General features: G+C 43.8%; 1 protein-coding gene across 4 annotated transcripts in view; it reads right to left on the bottom strand.

Annotated features, from left to right (window-relative positions):
• The window catches only part of ABLIM3 (actin binding LIM protein family member 3), a 111,893-nt gene extending 99,162 nt beyond the window's left edge, over nt 1-12,731 (bottom strand). For 3 of the 4 annotated variants that reach the window (XM_058677277.1, XM_058677276.1, XM_058677275.1), the window contains exons 1-2: nt 12,594-12,731; nt 12,135-12,226 (exon numbers count right to left, since the gene is read on the bottom strand). In XM_058677277.1, coding sequence (XP_058533260.1) covers nt 12,135-12,147 — 13 coding nt within the window. In that variant the 5' untranslated portion in view covers nt 12,148-12,226; nt 12,594-12,731. Of the gene's footprint in view, nt 1-12,134; nt 12,474-12,593 lie in introns of those variants that run through there. The other variant, XM_058677278.1, reaches the window with a different exon arrangement.
• Between the last annotated feature and the right edge of the window lie 8,333 nt (nt 12,732-21,064).

Below are 21,064 nucleotides of genomic sequence, written 5' to 3' on the forward strand. Positions count from 1 at the left end.
AAGCTGAATAATTTTAGCTTTTCACTTGCTTGAATCTATAATCTATCCCAAATTAAGTTTTTTTCCAAATTAATTTTTGTGTATTGATGTAATAGGTTTCTTCTAACAGTATGAATGATGGATAAACTTGTGTGTAAAAACTCCTTTAGTTTTAATTTTTAATTTTGTTATAACTAGTATGGAATCAAATGAATAAATCTTAAATACGTATCTCAATATTTTTCACATCCACATTCAGATCATTTGAGGATATGTTTTTAATTGTGGAAAACATGTGCTAACCTTCCTGTGTTAAAATTATACCTTAGTAACACTGATGGTAGCTTTCTGCCATCTTGGATTTCCTGAAACTCAAGCATTTGACACATCCCATGCATTTGAAGTCAGGTACACCCATGGATTTATAAGCTCCAGAAGTACTTCCCAGTGGCCACCTGGGAAGATCCAGATGAGGATCAGGGTGTGAATCATGGGGTGTGCTGATGAGCACAGAGTAGCACGAAGAGCACAAAGCTCTTTGTGTCTGTTCTTCCAAAGATCATCTTGATCATATTTGAAGTAATTACCCTTGTGATTACACAGATGAATTACATTAGATTAGATTAGACCTTTCTTTGTCATTATTTTGGATTAAAATCTATGTAGCAAGAGACCCTATGGGCATCTAGTTACCAAACTAGTACAAAGCCAAAATCACCTCTAGCTTAATTTTATTAAATGAATTTTGATTGGCACATGGCTTCATTCAGTTGTCTATACTTTGTGGCAGCTTTCATGTTATGAAGGATGTTTGGCCTGGAGAGCCCAAAATGTTTATTATCTGGCTCTTTATAAGGAAGGTTGCCAACCCCTAGTCTAGTGCAACACACTGCCTAGTCAATTAAGATCATCCTGTACAACATTAAATTTGCCTGGTTCATCCTAGAATGAATAGAGTTCATTCACGGAGAGTGTTTATGGCAGGCTCTGACACATATAAAGCACTTAAATGTTAGCTAAAAAAAAGTCCTAGGTTATCAATAATTCTTTTGTGCTTCCTTCCCAGTGGAATGATAAGGAGGTGATTGTATTGTAGCAATACCATGTGTTGATTGATTTGTAGCCTTAAAAGGAGGTTCTCCAAGTATATTAAAATGTGTTTCACTCCTTTGATACTATTAATTTTTAGAGTATTTCTCACGGGCCAGGCACTGGGCTGAGCCTCTTACATTCACTCAGTCAGACAAGGCTGCTCCATTGGTCCCATCTTGGTAGAAAATGAGTTCTGGCAGGGGGAGGTACAGCAGCTCCCAGGAGCTTGCATGGCTCATCAGTGACCAAGCTGGAATTTGAACCCAGGCAGTCTGATTTTACTGCCCCAGCTCTTATCAAATACACTATCTGGGCTTCTTGATTTGGTCAGTAACCTAGTTTTCAAAGTATCAGTTTGCACAGTCCCCGAAATCAGAATCAGATAACACAGTCTCCCCTGGAGATAACGGCAGTGATGTTGACAGTCATGTACAGCAGGGCTGCAGGACCACTACCGCACATTCTCCCTGCACCCCATACACTCACACTTGCACCATGGCAGCTCGCCTGCTTCTTGTTGCCTCTGGGTTCCTTGATGCATCGGCTGTGTGTTGCCAGGGAGATCTTCCTAAATAATTCACAGCTTTGGTCAGGTCACTTCTCAGCTCAAGACCTCTGTAACTTCTCCTTGGCTACAGATGGTAACTGATACTCTTTAGCCTGGCATCAAAAGCTCTCAAAGATCTGGTCCTTACCAGCCCTGAAGCCTTATTTTCTTCCTGTCTACTTTCTCATATTCTATATAGAATTCTCTACAGAATATGAGTTCTGAAAGCTTTCTATCTTTTTATTTTTATTTTCATTCCAGTTCCTAGCCAAGGGTCCAGGATTCAAGAATTAGGAAGTAAGAGTCTCTGGAATGCTTGCCTGGGAGAAGGAGTAGATAAATTCACTGGGAAGGTTCTTTCTGTCACTACATGCTACAAAATTTTCTTGCTAAGCAAAGGTCCAAATTGAGTGATACTTTCCAAGTCCTTCCAAAAGGACGTGGCCTGTCTTCTTCACTCCTTCCCTCTCAACATCCATCATGGTGTCTCTCATATTATAGTCACATATGTTCACATTTGCCTCTCAGTGATACTGTAGGGACACAACCTGAAGTCGGGTTCTTGATCTTGCATGTCTCTGCTCCCACAGTGCCTAGAGTATCATTCCCCTATAGAGTAGGGATTTGCTTAACAGCCCAACTGATTGAACAGAAAGCTCTGGGATAGCAAGCTGCAAGACCAGCTATCATGATCTTTGTTTTCCTCCATCACAGAAAAAAAAGTTGGAAATGGTGAGAAGGCAGAATAGGAAGGAGGAAAAGAAGACCTCAGAATCAAATCAAGGGGAATTAAACACCTGCTTCACTGTTGCATGGCTCATGGACCTTGTCAGGACGATTTACCTTTGACTCTCATTTTCCCTTTGTGTAAGACAAAGCAGTCCCTCCATTTGTATATTTGCGCAAGGCTCATCCCTTACTTGAAATTTGACAGTTGAAGCCAACCATCTCTCTTCTGAACTTCATTTTCCTCCTCGGTAAAATGAGGACAACAGTAATGTCCTCCTCATGGGACTTCGGCAAGGGTTAAGTAGGTTAATGCATGTTAAGAGTTTAGCTTGTATTCAACAAACGCTGTTATGAATGATCATCACTCTGTGTTTAACACTATGTTGTCTTTAGAGGACCCAACAGAGAACAAAACACAAGGTTTGCCAATGCTGTGAGGTGGCTTATAGGTGGAAGGGGATAAAAGGTAAAGATGAAACAAATGAACTAATGAACAAAAGTATTGTTAGCAATAATATTACTTATTATTATTGATTATAGTAATTTCTGTAAAAAATGGTGAGATGTAGTATAGTATGGGGACCATGCTTAGAAATAGCATTCAGAATATAGTCCACATAGGATTGTTGTGAAGATTATATAAAATTAAGACAATGGTACTTCAAAACTTCATGGAAACTGTAATTAAAAGATCAGTTTATTTTGGGGCTGAAATTTTGCATATACTTTTTTTTCATAATATGCATTTCCACGAGCTCTTTGAAGTATCCTTGTATATGCAAAACATTTGCACTCAGATAAGCCTCTAGCTGGAAAAGAATGTCTCTTGATTAGGAGAAGAAAAAACTAGGCTGAAGCTAAGAACTCTCTGACGGGGGCTGGGCTTCCTGAAATGTCTGTTTCTGAAATGCTGCCTCCCAGGCCCCTTCTCCCTCCATCTAATGGGCTCAAGCTCTGCCCTGCCCTTTGAAAGAGAGATTTATGGTCACGTGAGTTTCCTGCACCATATAATCCAGACATCACAAGTAATTCTCCTTCCAGAAAAACTCATGCTGACTGTGAAAATATTTAATTTTATGGTTGCTTTAGACTGTTTCAGACAGGCAGGGCTGGGTTCCCCGGGCTGTTTCCCCTGATCTCAAAACAAAGAAACAGACCTTGGGCTGTCCCTGCTTCTGCACGCTTGCAGCGGGAAGATTGGCACTTGGTAGAGTGTGCTTCAGGTGCTTAAAATAGATCAACTGTGTCATTAGACTATTGCAAAGCAGTCGCTTCATTGGCCCTGCCGGTGCTGGTGAGGGCAAGAGATAACAACCCATAGAGAAAAACCTGTGCTTTGCACAAAATTAAGCAGATGAAAAGAAGAAACTTTGGAAATGATACAGGCCACAGTCAGAGACATTCTGCCAGGAGAAGGGGCAGGGCTGTTGTACAAGCATACAAAGCAAAGACCAGAGCCCTGGGGCAACAGGGTGGCAAGGCAGGGTCTATGTGTGTCTCTTTCTGGCTGGTGAGGTCCTCAGAAAAGAGACCTAGACATTCCTGCGTGTCAACTAGAGCACAGCAGGGACCTCTGAGATCACAGAGAGATCATCCGTACTCTCTAGAAGGGGTTCAGTAGGGCAAGTGGGCATTTTGTTAATGAATCAATCCATCAATTATCTTATGAACACTGACCATGTTCTAGGCGCTGTGCTTTACTTTCTGTGAATTATTTGTTACTCTGATCTCTTCCAGGGAGATTAGGAAAAATCTTTTCTCAGCAGAAGAAACTATGCTGGTATTTTCCACTTTGTCAAGCAGGAGAACCTTATCATGAGAGTTCCACCCTCACTTCATCATGTCTGACCAATAGAGGCAAACTGTCTTCCTGGGAATCTAAAAGGAAGTGTTCTCAGGTAGGAGATCCCTAGATGAGAGGTTCATGTGTCTTAGCAGATCATGGCTGGCCGGTTTCTGAGGACACACTTTGAACCTGTACCCATGTAACAGAGTACACATAACTTTAGAGTTTCAACAGTATAAGGCAATGTACAGGTTTGGTATTGGCTTCCAAACTATGTGAGTTGAGTAACAGTATGGGCTAGCTGTTATGGCTTTTCAGGAATCACTTGGATATCCTCAACTGGACTAGGCATGTCGCAAACATCTGAGCAATCTCTAGAACAGTTCAGCCTCTTAGGATGCCTTCTTTGGGGCTGGAGGAGGTACTCAGAACTGGGACCAGTCATGCAGAATTGTCCACCTTAGTTGCATGCCCTACTGTCTGCTATCAGGTTTCCTGGGAACAAAGCTGATCTCCAGGAGCTGGGCAGGGCTGTATTTGCAGGATATGATGTCACCCTTCTGGGAATGGGTCAGCTGGGGAAATAGGGACCCACAACAGGGTTTTGCTCATTTCAAGAGGACATTAATAGCATGGCAGTGTTGATCAGTTGCTAACTGCAGACAGGCCTTCTCCCATAAACATTAACAGAAAAGCTGCAGTTTCCCTGACTGTGAAGACATACTTTTCTACTTCTGAAGCTGTATGGATCACTTGCTAGACTGGAGCTTAAAAATCCAAATGGCTTCAGAGGCAAGATTATAAAACAATATTATGCTCCCCTTGTCTAAATTGATAGGAAGTGGTGGCAACTGTGGCAAAAAGGAGACTGTCAGTGTAAGCGTTTGCCCCATCCAGAGCTGGCACTCCCATTGACTGTTATCACCTAGGCAGTAGGGTCAGGCTTTCAAGATTGTACAGTTTTGTCTTCTTGTCAGGAGAAGCTAGAAATCTCAGCTTCCCAATAATTGGTAAATGATTCAAATTCATCAAAAATCTGGTGTAGGACAAATAGAACATGGCCCATTATGCTGGCCACCAGAGGGCACATTTAGCCCTTCTGTGTAGTCCATAAAGAACTATGTTGATTGGATTTCCTATCCTGGGCCCACTGTCATGCCTGGTATAGAGCTGGAATGCAGTAAATATTTGTTGAGTGAAGAAATGAACAATCCAATCCTTATTACCCGTGTTGAACCTTCTCAGGAACTAAATAGTCTGGAAGCCAACACCAAGCCTGTACATTGCCTTACACTGTTGAAACCTGATAGTTGTGTGTACTCTGCCAAATCTACTTTTTCTTTTTTTCTTTTTTTTTTTTTTTTTGCCAAGTTGAAAGTGTGTTCTCAGAAACAGGCTGGCTGTGATCCACAATATCACTGTGGACCTCTCATCTAGGGATTTCCTACCTGATAATACTTCCCTTTACATTCCCAGGAAGACAGTTTACCTATGCTGATCAGACATGATGAAGTGAGGGTAGAAGTATCAAGGCTACATAGATTATTTCTGTGACACCCATGTGAATAATCAATTATCAGAGTGCTGATTTTAGAGAAAAAACCAAACCACAGAGAAGCTGAACTCGCAAGGAGGAGATACTGTTAGGAAACTACGGTGTCCATAGCCAGATTCTGATGCTGAAGTCCTAACACTCCATTCTTGAATGTGACCTTATTTGGAAACCAAGTATAAGAAGACAATCAAGTTACAATGTCATCAGGATTGGGCCCTAATCCCATATAGCTGGTGTCCTTATCATATGGGAAGGGCTGGACACTGGAACAGTTAGGGAAATATGAAGAAGTGTGGGAGAAGATGGACATCTACCTGCCTGGGGCAAGGGCTGGAATAGAAGCTGTCTTCACAGCTCACAAGGAAATGGATACTTTCCTTTTTAGTCTCCTGAGCTACAAAATGGTGCTTTTCTGCTGTTAAAGCCAATTTATAGTATGTTTTGGTAGCCCTAACAAATTAATATATGAAGAACATTCAAAATGTTCATGGAAAATGTATGTTATGAGAAAAAACTATACATAGATTTCAATTTTTGCACCAATACAAGCTTATCTCTTAATCCTATTTTTCATGAAAATTTTGACATACCATAGTACACTATTTCTACTCATTTTCAAATACTGACTATGTGACAGGCACCGTTTCAAGCAATTCACAACTACTCATATATTTTGTGTAACAACTCATGGTAAAAGCATATGGTTATCCTCCTGTTACTATCCTTATGGATGAGGAACTGAAGCTTCAAGGAGGGAAGCAACCTGCCCAAGGACACACAGCAAGTAAGGGTTGGAATGTGAACCCAGCAGCTGAGCTCCAGTGTGCGCCCTTAAGAATAGCACACTGACAGCTTTAACGGTTTTATCCAAATGTGGAAGGTGCTTCCTCACGTCTGGTTGTTTTCTGCTCTGTGACAATAGTATGTGGCTAATGCTGGGTGAAAGCCAATTGTTGACCATTCACCACAGCAGATGCTATCTCAGCAAGAGAAAGCTTTTGCCAGCTAGGAAAGCTGAAGTTCAGAATTGATATCACTTCCTTTGTGCATTCCAAGTGTTCTTGAAATCACATTGTGATTTTCATAAATGTGTTATACTCATTCTGGATGTTTTTTGAACTATTCCTTACATTATTTCTCTAACACCACCCATCCTCCCTCACTCCTCCCCTAGCTCCAAGCAATCATTTATCAACGGCTGCTTCACTCATTTGGGGAGAACTGTTTTTACAAAGTCTCTATCATTGTGAAGTATACAATCATTTCTATTTTACCTGTTTTACAAATTGGGGATTTCTTGAGAAAGCATTCCACTGTATTTGGTGTTTGTCACAAATACTTTCTTGAAGGATTCTTAGAGTTCCTGATCTAGGCAATGGTTTTAACAAAGGAGGGTCATTAGGCTTCTGGGAATGGGTGACTTCCATTCAGGACATCTTTGCCTCTAGAGATCCATTCTCCCTTCACTGACTACATTGAGCCACTATGGGCCGTTAAACTGCCTCCCTTGCCCTCTGGCTTGGGATTGGATTTGACCAGTGAAGAGTACCTGAGGGAGAGATGGAGTGAGGTAGGAGAGAGGAGTCAGTCAGGATGTTTTCTCCTCAGTCCTTCTTGGGTACTGGGTTGGCTGGCTGTCTTTTCAGAGCCAGGAGCTGAGAGGCAATCCTGTCAGGCAGCCTGACCTGTAGTGGGATCTCTCATCTCCTTTAGGTTGTAGAAGTTGTGGTGGCAGTGAGTGATGGGTCACTGATACTAGTGTCCTGGTAGCGTGTCAGCCTTGCTCTTCTTCTCACAGACTCAAATTATCTCTCTCTCCCCTGCCAGGTCCCTAACTGATAGAATCCTACTTTTTCCCCTCACCCTAAAACACAATTAAGTGCCAGCTCATAGAATCTTTGTTTTTTTTTTTTAAAGAAAGACGCTTTCCCCTATTTTCTAGTCTTACTGTCACCAAAATCTTGGTACTCATAGCCTGGGGACTTCCCAAAAGGCTTTCCTATGTATAAAACCCAGAATTGGCTGTTATATAAAACAAACAAACAAACAAACAACAACAAAAAAATCCAGGCTAATTCTCAACCAGGAGTTTTGTAACACCATTACTCCAGAGCTTTGCTGTCCTCAGAGGCCAGCCAACTTCAGATGAGACTGTTTACTAAGACCCAGCAACAATGATTTTCTCATGGTACTTTCTTCATCCCTCACAAGAACTCTGCACATTGCCATTGTGCCACTTACATTTTACCCATGATGAAATTCAGACTCACAGAGTTAGTGCATGCTGGATCTTCAACTTGAACTCAGGAATCCCTTCCTCAAAGCTCAGGCTCTTCTATTTCAACATGGTGTCTGCTTATCAAATTAAACCTTTGTGGGCTTATATGACTCTGAATACTCTCTTCAACAAAACAGAATCTGCTCCCAAAAAGCAACTCTTAACGTGCCAGCCCATGCTAAAAAGAAACCAAGGGCTAGAGGGCAGGAGGAAGTCTATGAGACAAGGGAAGATAATAAATGATACCATTGTGCATGGTGTGTATGATGCGCACATAAATTTGAGGATGGGTTGGCACAGGATTTTGCACACAGGAAATCTAGTGCTTTCAGGAGCTCTAGGAGATTCTGACCCAAGAGAGATGAACATGGCATTTTGTGGGATACCTGGTGCTCCTGGCACAATGGGGTCAGCTCAGTTTCCTTTTGGCTTTGGAACACCTGATGCCAGGATGGGAACTGGAAACGCTGACAGAGAATAAACAAAGACTTATTATATCCCCAAATTATTAGATAAGGTGTCCCACACTCTTGATCTAAGTGAGAGTAAGTGGTCTGGATTCCACTCCTTCCCCACTCTGTTATTTCAGAAAAACAGTCAATGCACAAACCAGAAGAAATACTTCTGAATCTGTCACGTTAGGGGTTATCTGCCATTGCTCTTCGGACATTTGTAGTCAGGAGGAAGAGGGCTTTCAACATAGTGACCAGGTGGATATATGTGTAATGATAAAGATCAGGCTGTGAAGGAACAGAACTAAGGTGTCTGGGAGCACACTTCAGGGGAATGTTAACTGAATTGTCTGTGTGTGTGTGTGTGTGTGTGTGTGTGTGTGTGTGTGTGTGTATGGTTTCTGTAGTTCTGAGGATGAGGAGGTCCTGGATGAGTGCAGGTTGGAGCAAAGGGGCTGGGGCTGGTTGGGAGAGGGCATTACAGAGAGAAGTAACAGTGCAGGCCAAGTTGGCAGGAGCGAGTCAGTGGCAGGAATGGAAGGAGGCAGCTGTGGTGTGGACACAGAGAATGCTGAAGGACAGATGAGGCAAAGCTGTTTTGAAGACCAGAGCCAGACCACATGGAACCCTGCAGAGCATGAGGCAGAAGGGGGATGTGTGGGAATAATTGGAGAGGGCTGAGGTGGGTAGCAAGCCGCCAGGCAGGGGCTATCTCAGTAGGTCAGGACAAAAAAGCAGATCCTTATAATTAGGCTGTGGCTGCGCCAAGGAGGAAAGAATGGCGGGTGGAGGTATTTTTTACAGAAGCCAAGATGGGTGAGAATGACCTGTTTGTCCTCCTTTCTTCCAAAGTCCTTCAGCCAAGGATGAAACCCACTGGGTATGAGCCCACGCTTTTCCAGGCTCTGGGTGTTCTGCCCATACCTCGCTCAGGAATCCTCCTCATTCAGCCTCTGCATTCCACCTGGATCTGACCATTCCCCATCACACCTCCTATATCTCTAAATTAGCCCTTTCTCCGAACCGTTGCCTTTTTGTTGTGCCAGTGGTTAACTCGACTTTAGAAGACAAGATTCCGATGAAACTCAAATTTACAATTAGTTATCCCCAGCTGAGTAAGCCTCTAGTCCTGTCATCTGAGAGATGGGTGTCTTATTAATAAAAGCAGATGTTTACTTTTCCTTATAATCCACTTTAATCCTCAGTCATCACACTTTGAGTACTCATCTCAATTCACAATGAAGGTATAACATCTAAGCAGCTGAGTGACCTGCTTCGCTAATGTCACAAAGCCAACCATGACAGTGGCCACCAACATGCCAATGAGAGCCTGTCTAGCACCCCAACTGCTGATGTGATGCCAACCATGTCCATAGCTAAGCTTTCTGTGTTTTATATGTAACCTTATCATTTAGTCTCTTTCCACCCTCATTTTTACAGATAAAACAATGCTGTTGAGTAGCACACATCTGACACCTTACTGCTACCAAAGATACAGCCCCAGACTCCTCTTCTGCAAATGAAGTATTAGGAATTCATTAATATAAGTTCACACTTTGTCCCAGTTTTTCAGTGTTGACATTTGAACCATTGATTAGAAACTGTACTCACTGTCAAAAGTGTTACACTGCATGTACTTTTCATAATCCAGCAATTACTTGCATGACTTGAAGTTTCTGAACCCTACAAAGCTTCACCCTAGCAGACTGGAGGAATAATGCCCATCTACGGCTTGGGCAGGAGAATCTGGAGTGGTCTGGCAGGCGGCACGAACCCAATAAACAGAAGTGAAAGCAAAACTAAGGAAGAGTCTTTGCTGGGGACAATTTCAGCCATGAGGGTCAAGCTAAGAATTTCACATCTCAAAGAAGGCATTTTACTTAGAATACATCACCCAGCACCTCCTGCTAATGCCCCTCTGGCCCTGTCAGCCCTTCACCCCATGGAATCTGTGGGGGTCCACTGGCCCACTTTGGATTTGCAGCAGTGGTGAAGGATCAAGGCAGCTGCCCCAGCCATTATACTCTCTATTTCCCCCTTCCTCTGCAGAATGAATGCACTTTTTCTTCTGCAATATTCAATTTTATCAGTCATTCTTTTCTTTTTTTTTTTTTAATAAGATGGGTGGAGTGGGAGGTGGGGATTTTCTGCTTCCTTCTTTCAGAAATACTCGGTGTTGAGAAGAGGACAGAGTTGCTTAGGATTCCAGGGAGAGGAAAGGGCAGAGTCAGCTGCTTGCTGGCTTTCTCAGTTCCTTAAAAACTAGATGAGCCATGTTTCTCTGCTGTCATTTAGTGGGCAGGGGCTCCCAGAGATAGGAGAAGTGACAGGTAATCCCCACCTTGACTTGTCTGGAAGATGCAGATGCAAACACAGGCCTGCTAGGTGATTGGGTCGACAGCATTCTACTCTTTTCCCTGAGCCTGGTCTGAAGCCAAACACCATTCTGTCAAAACCAAGAGGCAACATTCTTTGGCTGTAAGAGGCAGAGGGAGCCCATCCACACTCGCTTGCTTAGCAAAGATATGTAATACACAAAGGAAGACTAGGGAGATGACTCACACAAATACATAGTAAATAAATACATTTCATTTCCATCTCGGCGGCTTTTGCTTTGTTTTCCTCTTCTCTATGCCAACAGCCTAGCAGTGGAGGAAGGGCGAGGAAATAGTGGGGTTTGATTGGACACAGCCTCAATAAGGGACTGCTTTTCCTGGCCATGCTGTTGAGCTCTAGGTGTTTTAGGAAAAACTTGCAGCTTTGAGATGAGGAAAGTCTCTAATTCAACCCCTTAGAGATGAGTGATGTGAGATGCAGAGAAAGGGGCTGTTAACCAAGTCACAGAGCCAGGGAAGTGAATAGGAGTGAATGAGCCCCCTGGCTCAGCAGCCCCCACCTGATGCTGAACGAGCTAACAGAGTAGGAGAGGGAGACTTGAGCCCAGATGTGTTCTCCCAGGTCCAGGGTACTTCCCAGGCCTCAGCATCCTAGCTAGTGCCCACCCTGCCTCCTTCTGTTGCTGACTGCTTTTCTCCTTTGCTGAGGCCCAGCCCAGCAGCAAGATGTCTGGGCCTGGCCTTGCAAAGCAGTTGCTGCCCCTGGCATGTCAGCGCTGTGCCCAGAACACTCCCTCCCCATCTCTCCCTGGGTTTGGAGCTGCCCGCCAGCCTGTATGGACATGGAGAGATGAGCCTGGTCCACTGAGCCGAGAGCCACAGGAGCTGGATCTTTCAAAATCCCAAACCCGAGGGTGGCTTCATGGGGATTTGTTGATCAAATTGCTCTTTCCTATTGCCTGCTCACACCCACCGCCTACCCACCACCCACAAACCAGCCTTCTGTTCTTGGCAGCTCCAGGACAAGCAGGGCCCTCCATGGGGTTCCAGATGTGTGCAAGCACTGCTCAGAGCCCCCACTGCCAGACAATGGTCACACCACAGATTCCTAGGCCTTTCCAGAAGCTGCTAGGAGACATGCAACCTCTCCAGCAGGGACAACTGGCACTTCTGACAACATAGGAGCAAAATTATCATGAAAAGCCAGGCGCAGAAGCTCCCTGTCTGCCAGGACGCCTTGAACGCAGTGAGAGTCTGGGGTCAGGTGTCCACGCAGATGCCAGGCTTCCTGCCTCCTTCCAGGCAGCACCAGCGGCGCAGGCTCCTGCACTGCCCGCCCCCACCCTGTTCCCATGGCAAAGGAGAGGAGGATCCACTTACTGCTCGTGTTCATGGTGGTGCCTGTACCCCGGGGTCTTTCATTCACCACGTTCGCTTTTCAAATCCTGCGTTCTTCCAATCTCACTCATCACCTGGGGGGGGGTGAAAAGGCAGTGCAGTGCCCGCCTGTATCCTCAGGTGCGCTCTCCCTCTGCTGTCCGCTCTACGCCTGGGCTGGAGCCACTGGCCTTGAAGGCGAGTGGACTAACAGGCGCAGGTGAGCTCGAGAGGGAGGAGGCGGCGGCGGCAGCTGTGGTGACACCGGCGCCCCGGGCCCCCTGCTCCTGGGACCCGAATGCCAGGCAGAAACCGAGCTGGCAGCGTCTGCTCGCACGCAGCCGGGACTATTCCAGCCCAGAGGCTTTGGAGCCCAAAGGGGGTGTGGACCACAGGGAGGCAGGGCGGGGGCAACGCGTCCCCGCCCGGCCTCCAGCACCCGCGACCCGCCCAGGGACCCACCTCTTGGCCAGCTTTGGGAGCCCGAGGCTCCTGCCCCGGCCCCTGCGACCAGCTCATGAATCCTGGTCCTGGTCAGGGGGTCTCGAATTCCAGGGCGAGCAAAGCGTAATAGAAGAGCTCGCCATCCATGATGCGGGCTCGCGGGTTGGCAGCGCGGGGGGCGCGGCCGCTCGCTGCTGCCACCTGCTGGACGCGCCGGCGCGTGTCCGAGGCTCCGCCCCGCCGGCCTTCTGCCTAGGTCCTGGGAGTTGACTGCAGATGGTGGAGACTCTCCGGTCCGGGCCAAAAAGAGAGTGCTTGGGTACTAATATTCTTTTCCTCCCTACTGGGTTTAGGGGCTGGACCATTATCGGGAAAGAAAGTTATTGGGAGGGACTGCAAAGGGAAGACTAGGTTTGCCGGAAGGCGGTTACCAGCCCAGCCCTGGCAGCACATAGGTCACTGTTTTCCTGGATCCCAGCTGGCTCTGACCACAAGACATTGGGGATTCCTGTCACCTCTGGGCTTCAGTCCCCACTGAGTCTTTTACCTTCTTTACGTCCATTGCCTCGGATGCACGTGTAGGACTTGGGTTGCAGGAAAGTCTAGGTCTTTACAGTAGAATTTTATATCCACCCCAACTCTCAACCCGCCCTCCAATCCCTGGAGCAGTGCCTGGTGCATAATAGGTATCAGTAAATACTTGTGTGTTTTTTTTAAAGTTTTATTATTATTATTATCATTTTATGATACAGTTCCATACGCTCCTGGTATTTCCCTTAGCCAAGCCCCAATTCCCTCCCCACCTAGTTCCTCTATATCATTACTAAAGTATAGTTCTTCATACACAGTCATATGTCCATCATTGTGGGCATGGACAATGGCAGAGAGTCCAGCATCCTATTGTCAAGATATAGTAACAGTTTCATTATAAGTCCATCTTTGTCTGGAAGTAGAAATGCATACTACATTGCTTCCTCACATCTGGCTATGTTAGTCTCCAATTCAAAGCTACTGTACATCCCCTCAAATGAAAAGTCATAATACAAAATCAACAATTGAAAGAAAAATCAAAATTTACAATGTCATGAAGTTAAATAACATGTTACTAGATATGACAGTCTCCATTACACAGCTACTATACATCCACTTAAATGAAAAGTCACAAAACAAAATCAATATCAGGAAGAAAAAAGAAATTAACAATACCATGAAGTTAAATAACATGCTACTAAATGACTAACGTGTAGCTGAAGAAATGAAAATCAAGAACCTTCTTGCAGAAAATGATGCTACTGTATGATCTATGAGTCATTGAAGAATTTAATCAGAAGAAAGTGTTTTGAAGAGATGAAACTAACAGAAAACATCAAAACCCATGCAATATGCCAGCGATATAGTTTCCGCTGATTTTTGTTGGTGAAATGTGTCTCTTCTAAACAACAGATAGATGGGTTTTGTTTTTTTAATCCAGCCTACTAATCCATGGCGTTTGATTGAGCTTAAGCCATTTACATTCAGCCTTAATATGTATGGGTGGTACCTTGGTCCTGTCATTTTAGGAATGGGTTGTTCATTGGTTTAGTCTTCTGTTGTCATTTCACTGGGATGTTCTTCACATTTGCCTTCGGTTTTGTGTGGTGCTATTCCTCTTCTCTGTCAAGAGAACATCTTGAAGTATCCTTTGTAGGGCAGGTTTGAAAGAGGCAAATTCTTTTAACTTTTCTTTACTGTGGAAGATTTTATTTCATTTTCAAAGACAAAAGAAAGCTTTGCTGGATATGTTATCCTAGGCCAACAATTTTTTTTTCTTTTAGAATCTGGAATATGTCACTCCATTCTCTTCTTGCCTGTAGAGTTTCCTGTGAGAGATCTCCTGTGAGTTTAATTGGCATTCCTTTATATGTCAGTTGATTTTTTTCACGTGCACATTTCAGTATCTTTTCCTTATGTTCAATTGAAGAGAGCTTGATGATCATGTGTCTTGGTGAACATCGCTTTTGATTAGGCCTGTTGGGAGTTCTGTGCCCCTCCTGGATCTTGTTTCCCAATTCTTTATCTAGATTAGGGAAATTTTCCTTTATTATTTCATTAAATATATTTGTAAAACCAGTTTCTCTTACTGCACTTTCTGGGACTCCCATAACTCTTATATTTGGCCTCTTAATAGTGTCTTTCAATTCTTGAATACTTTTTTTGGCCTGATCCAGCTCTGCTTCCAGCTTTTTGTTTGCTTCCCCCTGGTGACAGGAAATATCTTCCAATTCTGAGATTCTTTCTTCTGCTTGCTTAATTCTATTTTGGAGACACCACTGTACTTTTAATTTGCTCTACTATGTTCTTAATTTCTGATATATCAGCCTTGATTTGCCTTATTGCTGCTATTGCTTGTGTAAAATATTTGTTAAATTCTTTGAACTCTTGTATGTGCTTCTCATTGTTGTCAGAAGCTTTAAAATGAGTTTTCTGAATTCTGTGTCCCCCATTTTCTCGATGTCTTCCTCTTTTAACTCTGAGGTTGGCATAGGGTTTTGCTCCTTTGCAGGGGAGTTTTCAGTAATATTCATTGTACCTTTGCGTCTTCTTTTGCTTTTGATCATTGTACTTCTGGTTAGCAGAGTCTTCTCCTTGGGGCAGGTTTCTAAGCTGTGTCACCCACAGGTCTACAGTTTGAATTTACTTATTGCAGTTGGTACACAACTCTTTGCTTGCAGCCACTTGTGCCACTCCTTCCCGCGAGTTCCAGGTCTGGGTTCTTATGTTAGATTTCCACAAAGAACTTCGTAGGCCCAACTCCTGGCGCACCAATCTCCATCTCCTGTGATACCGTGCTGAGGCTGCACCATTGTTTGCACAACCTTTCTCCTACTTCCGGTTGGAGCAGGTCCCAGGATTAGGGAGACACCAGGTGTCCTCTATAGCTAGGTTGTTGGTGGTGCTGATCTTGCCGCAACCTGTTGGATATTAGGTCTGGCTGCCACATGGACCTATTTTGACCCGTACGATGCCACAGTCGGTATTATTTTCCTGCAGCACCAGTGCAATTCACGGAACTCAGTGAGTTCTCGTGAGCTCAGCACATGCGCAGTTCACTGTTGTCCCCTGCAGTCTGAAAGCTTTTGCCACAGTGTACAAAATGGCGCCTGATGTGCCTTTACTAGAGTTCTTGGTCTGCTGGCCATCAGGTCTGAGGGCTACCCAGACCTGTTTTGGGTGGAACCCGTAGAATGCCACGTTGCTGCAATTAACTGAGTCAAAAACAAGTTCACTCCCAGCTCAGCGTATGCTCAGTCCTTCCCCTTGCCTTTGCCTCCTAGGCGAAATGGTACCCAATTCAGCTCTAGGAGGCTGACTGGGCTGTGAAATCCACCCTGTTGTCACACTGCCCGCCTGGGATCTGCTGCTCTGTCTCTGCTCCTGGTGAAATCAAACGGACCAGCAGGACAGACAGTTCTTTGTCTGGGTTCACCTCCCAAGCTCCCAGTGAAGGTTCCTTCCCACCTGGTTGCTGGTGGAGTTCATATTGCCGTTAGCCGAATGCCGCTGGAGTATCAGTCACTGCAACACCACACTGTTGTGTCCGTTGCTTTCCTGTGTCTGTCAGTCTCCAGGTGCCACTCTGCTGTTCTGTCCTCTCCTATTTCCTGGAATGTGTCCTCTCTGCTTCATCCTGATTAAATGTTTTTCCGTCCATTTAAACATGTCCTTACCCTATTCCACCATCTTGATTCTCTAGTAAATAATTGTTTACAGGGTGATCCATGTGTTTTTCGAATCTAATCTTGCGCACTGCCAAGAGTAGGACATCTAGGAGCCCTAGCCTGAAACTCTTCCCCTGTCCGAGTACAGCGAGTGTTTAGCCTCTTGATTCGTTCTCACAGATTCACCCTCAGTTTTTGTATGAACAGCTAAGTCTTGTCCAAAAGTATTTTTTAGGGGGTGGGGGAGAGGAGAAAAGGGATAATTAACTTTTAGAGGTGCGTGTTACAGAAGTTCATATTCCAAATGCTCAGGGCATCGCTGATTCTGTGGGGTGGAGTTCTCTAGATCCATGTGGCTGCTTATCTTGCTACTCGCTGAACCTAGTGCCTGATCACTGAAGCCTGACTTGAGAGTGTTGAAAAACAAGTCCGGGAGGACAGTGAACCCTGTCTGCAGAGCGACTGCAGTGAGATAGAACTGTATACTATAAGAGATGTGAGCACTCACTCTCCAGCTTGCAGACAAGGAAGCAGTGGGCCAGGGTCTTCTTGTGTCCAAACTGGGTGGGCTCTGCTTAGTTCTCGTGTGGTTCTCTGTGAGAGTGACTCACTACACTTAGGGTCTGCCATGTCCAAGTGAGCTGCGGTAGTCACCCTTTAAAATTGAGGTGACAACACCTACAATAGCGATTGAAGAATCTTTAAGTAACTCAAAGAATCATTGGATTGCAAAAGCTTTTTATTGCTTTTTAGGATTTGTTTCCCTAGCCTATCACGGAAGTTCTCTTTCTCTCTCTCTTTTTTTGCTTTAAAAATTTAAAAATTTTATTATTAATATTGTTTACATGGTTAAGAGAGATGCATCCCCAAGTGAGCCTTTAATTAGGATGGTGAGGATCAAAGTATAGAGGAAGGTAGGATACGTTTCAGTTCTCTCTCTCTCTCTTTTTCTCCTGTGTCCATGGTGGGGGAAGGAGGAAGGGGCTGCTCCTTGCTGTCAAACTGCATTGACAGCTGGAGATGGGGAATGGTCATTTGATGATGCCTTAGAGACCCCAGTGTGGGGAAGAATGTCCTGAGGTTGTTACTTGAGTGCTTGTTGGTTTTGCTGCGCCAAGATGTATTGGCTGACCAAGACCACCTTTTTGCCTCCACACACTTGCTGTAAAGCTTGGCCAGGAGAATTGACCAGCCTGCTTTGCTCTTCATCCTCTGACAAGGCATTTGACATCCTCTGCCTGCCTAGATGTCCTGAAGATTCCTAATGTTTTTATGTAGGACAAGCACCTGCAGATACCTGAAGAATGCAAATTCCCAGGCTCAGGATTTCAAGCAGATATCCCAGGTAATTCGCAGACAACTTACTTCTATTGAAAAAGACATAAGCCTGCAATGGCTTTGACACTATGAGCAATTAATAAATGTTTAAACTTAGAGAGTCTAAATTTAAGGACTCTGTTTAGAGAGTCCTTACAATTTTTGGTTAAGATTTCTCATTCAGTTTCTCAGTTGTGGATTACTAGAGTCTGTTGATACTGTTCTGAGACAGTACTCAGATAAAATAGATATAAAAGACAAGAAGGAAATCACACCATTTACAACTAGATGGTCCCAATAGAGACCATCATCCTCAGTGAAATAAGTCAAACCCAAAAGAACAAATACCATATATTTTCTCTAATATAAGGAAACCATCGTGCAAATTAGGCATTTGTGTTTTTTTGTCCCCTATGTATTGGATATTCAGTGGTGTGTTTTTTCAACTATGGAGATTTTTTTCTTTATTCATTTTGTCTTTGCTTTAACTTCATATCTGTTGTTGACCTTATCTTGTGGCTTCTCACTTAAGGGAATGTATAGTGATGGAGTAATAGAGACTACGATATCCAGATGTGAAGATACAATGCTATATGCATCCCTACATCCAAATCAAAGATGGATTCCCAATGAAACTGTTGGACATGTCTAGATAATGGGATACTGGACCATCTGATATTGTCTGTACCAGCAATGTCGGGGCACACTTAAATAACAGACTGATGGAATTATACCTTGTTACAAAGAGCTATACTATTGCAATAATGTGGGGAAAATCAGTCAGGGGAAGGGAAATTTGAGGGGGATCCTACATAATTGTACCATAAAATTCCAAATAAAAAAATTTAAAAATTAGATATGTAAGACAAGATTTTCCCATTAATCTAGTTAGTTGTCACCCGAAGCCTCGATGTTCAGAAAGGTTCAGATTATAAAATACAGTCAAATAAAAATGCGACATAATTTTATGAGTCTGCTCACTCAGCACTTTTTTGCTGAGTGTTGGCAGACTGATGGCCATGGAGAGCTATAGGGAGCTTCAAGGAACAGTTTTAGTCTAGAGTTCTTTTTAATAATACAGCCAACTGTGAATGCTGTTGAATTTTGCACCTAGACAATACTAGTACGGCTTGGACCACTTTAAAAGATCCAAACAGATAGGAAGAAAAGGGTTAAGGGAATCTGGAAAAGCTATGCCAGTGAGGATGTCCGCTGCAATCAGAGGCAGCCAGGAAAGATGTGGGAGGAAGCTGGGGGTGGAAGTCTCTGTGGGCCTGACTGTGAAAGTCATCAGAAGGGCAGAATCTTGGCTCTAGCTTTGCCAGAACGTGGAGGTGAGAACCACAGAGCCCAGGGACCCTTTGTTTGTAAATTTGTTTTGAATGTTGAGACCCTGGAATGGAGATAAACAAGTCCCACTTGGAAACAGCCAGATGCTCCTGGGTGTTGGAAAACCGTGCGGCAAAACAATGGAGACAACTTATGTTCCACTTCTTTGCAGGAAAGAGAAGTGCATTAGGGGCCCACTTCTCCCACTGCTGTGGCTTCACCCTCCCTGGCTGCTGCAGGGCTTTCCTGGCTATGATTTTCCTCCCCACTGGAGCTCCCTTTTTTCCTGATTTCCTGTCCCTATGCTGGGTTATCTCGCATCCTTTTTACTCTTTGCTGCCGTCTTTACTGTTACGAACATGGAGCAATGCAAGCCTGAACCTCAGCTTTTCTCTTTAGTTGCCGTTCCCTCCTTCCCAATCTGCTGCAGCCTGCACTTCTGCCTGCTAGGTCAGCCTACTCCCTCTGGGTCCACCCTGTGCTGCTCCAGTCTGTTGGCTCATGTGTTCCCATCCTGAATGTTCAGCGCTGCTACAGATGCTCCTTGACTTACAGTGGGGTCATGGATGCCCATAAGCTTATCATCAAGTGACAATATCCTGTTTTAAAAGTGCACTTACTGTGTCTAACTTATTGTACCTTGTAGTTTAGCCTAATGTAGCTTCACTGTACTCAGAGCACTTACATGAGCATACGGTTGGGCAAAAACAACCTATTTTTATAAGGTGTTGAATGTCTCATCTGGGTGTTTGGAAGCTGCCACCTAATGTGAGAGAGTATGTTGTATCACTGGCCTGAGAAAATATAAAAATCCAAAATTTGAAGTATCACTTTTGCTGAATGCATGCCGCTTTCACACTATTAAGATTCAGTTTAACCAGTCACAAGTTGGCTACCGTTTGTAGTCTAGTCTGTGTGAATGAGGGCCGAGTGCTTGCGGTTTGAGAGACTCCATTTGCCATCCTGGTAGAATCTCTTGCTGAGAGTAGGTAATTTTATTTTTATTTTTGAAAGTAAGTGTAGTTGTTAACAACATGAGACAGATCTATGTATTATAGTAGAAGTTTCATTGTATGTGACTAAATAAGAAAATACAATTTTAGGAAAGTATGTTTAATATGTTTTTAGAATAATGTGTATATATATGGACATGTGAAGGATATGAGTAGAACTTATAGAATATACATAATATGGCATATAATATAAAAATGGTTCAATTTTTCACAAATTATATCCCACATAAATAGATATATATGATACATATGTATACCATATGTATGTCTGTAGTGTTTCCTCTCCCATGTTTCTCTTAAATAAAATCTGTTGCTTTCCTGGGATCCCCCTCAGCTCTGTCCTTCTGCTGAGTGCCTCTGTCACTAATGGCCAAGGTCAGTTCTCCGAGCCAGGGAGTCTCCTGGCCTTCCATGGAGTTAGTCTCCAGCATTTGACATACCACTGTTCTCTGCACCTGTGTCTTTGCTAAGCTGCAGCATCCTCACACTCTTGGATTGAGTACCTTACCTTAGTTGTCGCTCTGGAGAAAGGCCTTCCATGAAGTTCCCCCAGGTAGTGCCTTGCGTCAGTGGGCAGCCCATAAGCTTCACAGACAACATGGACTCAGTCTTCTTTTCAGAGTTCAGTTAATCCCCAGGCCCTTTCCCATAGTTTGTTCTCTTGCTGTTTATTTGATTAGGTTCTTAAGACCCGAACCCTGCCTGTGAATGTGGTCTTCCAGTTAAACCTTTAGACTGCAATGAAGATACCCAGCTATCCTAGTTATCAAGGAGTACAAACGGGTCTGCACAGCCACACAGCAGGCAAATACTTAGGAATCAGAAACTCTGGGCTTTTATAATTTTAACTCTTTTTGTATAAATTTATGCAGTTGCAATGCACAATCGTATTTATTATTTACTTAACAGTATTTATTATTTATTGTGTAGAAAGTTTGATGTTCATGCAAGATGATGAATTTCTCATCATTCATTTTCATAATTTTCATTTCCCACTGATTTTGAAGTGATCTTTTATTCCAATTTCCCTTTTCCTTTGTGTATCTCAGCATTGTTCCAGGAACGAAATGGGAAACTGGGTGTTTCATAAACCAAAGTCTATGCAAAAGTGGTTGTGATTACTTTGCCCTTG

This window comes from Ochotona princeps, chromosome 19 (assembly GCF_030435755.1).
Source record: "Ochotona princeps isolate mOchPri1 chromosome 19, mOchPri1.hap1, whole genome shotgun sequence".
Taxonomy (NCBI): domain Eukaryota; kingdom Metazoa; phylum Chordata; class Mammalia; order Lagomorpha; family Ochotonidae; genus Ochotona; species Ochotona princeps.